Below are 2,450 nucleotides of genomic sequence, written 5' to 3' on the forward strand. Positions count from 1 at the left end.
TCGCTCGGACTCTCGCAGACGGACGTCCACGCGTCGGTCGACGCTCTCGGTCACGTCCCTCGCGACCGCGGTCTCGACGCGTCGCATCGCGTCGCGCACCCTCGTCTCGACCGATTCTTCGAGCGCGGCGAGCCTCGTCGCGAGCTCCGTCTCGGACGCGTTCGCGCGCGCGGTCAAGCGCTCGACCTCGCGCTTCAGCGACGCGTTCGCGAGGACGACGCGCGCGAGCGCGTCGTCGTCGTTCGCCTTCGCGTTCGACGACGACGACGACGACGCGGCGTTCGAACGCGCCGCGGCGATCGCGCCGGCGCCGCTCGCGCGCGCGCTCTCGACCTCCTTCCGGTACGCCGCGACGGACGTCTTAACGTCCTCGAGCATCGTCGCGAGCTCGCGCCTCGCGTCGTCGCACCGCGTCGCCATCGCGGCGTCCGCGCTCGACGCGATCAGCTTGGGCTCGTCGGACGGCACCTCGTCGTCGTCGTCGTCCTCGAACAGCTCGCTCGACAGCTCGCACCGCATCTGCTCGATGCTGCTCTCCATGTTGTTGCGTATCGACGCGAGTCGGTCGCTCCAGCCGCCGAGGTCAGCCTTGGACGCGCCGGGCGGGGGCGCCGCGGCGGACGCGGGACGCGCCATGTGCGCGGGGTGTTGTCACGTCCGATGGGCGCGCAACGTCTCTTTTTTTTTTCCGACATCAGTCGTGCATTTTTGGGACATCCTGCTGGGTCGGGCGAGACGCCTGCGATGGAACTATGACACGCGCTACTTTCATTCGAAATACCCGCCGAACGCGTTCGCGTCCGATAACCCCAACCGCGCCGACGCCTCGATCGCGGTCTCGCCGATCCCCCTCGGCGCGGTCGACTCAGACGGCGCGCCGCACGACAGCGTCGACCACATCCGCTGATACGCGTCGAAGTCGAGCGCCGAAGACCAGCTCAGTAACGCCCTCTCCTCGTCCGTCTGCGCGAACGTCGCGTCGACATCAAGATCAAGATCGTCCCCGTCCGCGTCCACGCGCGTCGACCCCGACCCTCGAGGCGCGCCGGCGCCGGCGTCGCTCCCGCCGCCCCCGCCGCGGCGCATCGCTTGAAACCCGTACAGTTTCCGCATCCACTCCACCCTCCGTTCGCGCCGCCGCCTCTCCGTCGCGTCCCGCCGCGCGCTCGGGCTCAGGTGGAACGTGTACGCGTCTCGGATCGACTCGCGCCGCGCGCTCGCCGTCGTCTCGTTCTCGCGCTCTTCCAGCGCGCCGACGTCGCGGACCGGCCGCCACGCGTTGTTCTCGACGCGCGCGTACCATCCGCGGCGTGAGGGCCGTTCTATACGAGCGAATGTCGGGGTGGAGTTCAAAGGCGTCAGTTGGCGCTGAAAGGCGTCGATGGCGGGGACTGAAAGCGGGGGCTGGGCGGAGAGAGACGACGGCAAAAGTCCTTAAGGATCGGCGTTCACCACGCCAACGCGGTCGTATGGGAACCAGTGTATAGAACGCACCTGATGATCGATCGCGCGACCCGGCCGCCGCCGCTCGGCTGGCGGCGTAATCCCTCGGCGCGAACGCGCACACGTCCGTCACCGGTCGGTGCGTGTATATCTTGTAAACCACCTCCGGCGGGAACGTTTCGCCGCCGAGCCGGAAGCGCACGTGCGTGCCGCACGACGGGTCCCCGGCGACGGCGGCTTCCGCGGGGTTGACGCGCCGTAGCGCCGACGCCGGGTCGCTCTTTTCGTTATTAGACGCGACGAGGTCGCGGAGGCGTCTGAAGACGCGGATTCGGAGGTGCCGGCGCCACGCGCGGGCGATGCGCGAGGCCATCGCGTGGTAGTCCGGGCGAGCCTGCGCGGTGGGGACGCGCGATCGATCGACGGGCGCGGGAGGCGGTGAGCGGGCGGCGGAGGAAGGACCGCGGGGTGATGAGACGCGGTCGTAGTCGGCACGACAGACAATTCGGGACGACGACGAGGATCGGCGACGACGACGCGGCCGACGCACCGCGGCGCGACGCTCGGACTCGCGCCACCGAGCTTGAATGCACCGCACGGCGCGCTGTACGCGCGCGTACGCGTCGCGCTTCGACTTCCCCCGAGCGCGCGCTTGGAGCTTCGTGACGACGAACTCGCGGAAGCTCGCGTCGAAATTCTTCCGAGCCGGTTCCGGCGTTGATGACGTCGAAGTCGAAGGACGCGACGACGCGCGAGTCACGGCGTCGTCGACGACCGCGTCGACGACCGCGTCGACGACCGTTCGGTCGGCGTCGTCGTCGACGACGTCGCCGACGGCGTCGTCCATCGCGACGACGCCGTGGCGCGCGGGCGAGTGTATTGTTGACTCATCACGCGCTCCTCTTTTCGGTCGACGAGTACGAGTCGCGTACGTACAGTACGCGAAATATCGACAGACTCTTTACCCATACGGGTAAAGATTGGTCGCATTTCGCAGCAATTGGCCA

General features: G+C 68.6%; 1 protein-coding gene across 1 annotated transcript; it reads right to left on the reverse strand.

Annotated features, from left to right (window-relative positions):
* Positions 1-768: 768 nt before the first annotated feature.
* Positions 769-2,290, reverse strand: MICPUCDRAFT_55846 (calmodulin-binding motif family protein; the record flags this gene model as incomplete). Its single annotated transcript, XM_003064945.1, has 2 exons — positions 769-1,322; positions 1,495-2,290. The coding sequence occupies 2 exons, from the start codon at positions 2,288-2,290 to the stop codon at positions 769-771; spliced, it is 1,350 nt and encodes a 449-aa protein (XP_003064991.1).
* Positions 2,291-2,450: the final 160 nt, after the last annotated feature.

This window comes from Micromonas pusilla (genome assembly GCF_000151265.4).
Source record: "Micromonas pusilla CCMP1545 genomic scaffold MICPUCscaffold_20, whole genome shotgun sequence".
NCBI classification, from domain to species: Eukaryota; Viridiplantae; Chlorophyta; class Mamiellophyceae; order Mamiellales; family Mamiellaceae; genus Micromonas; species Micromonas pusilla.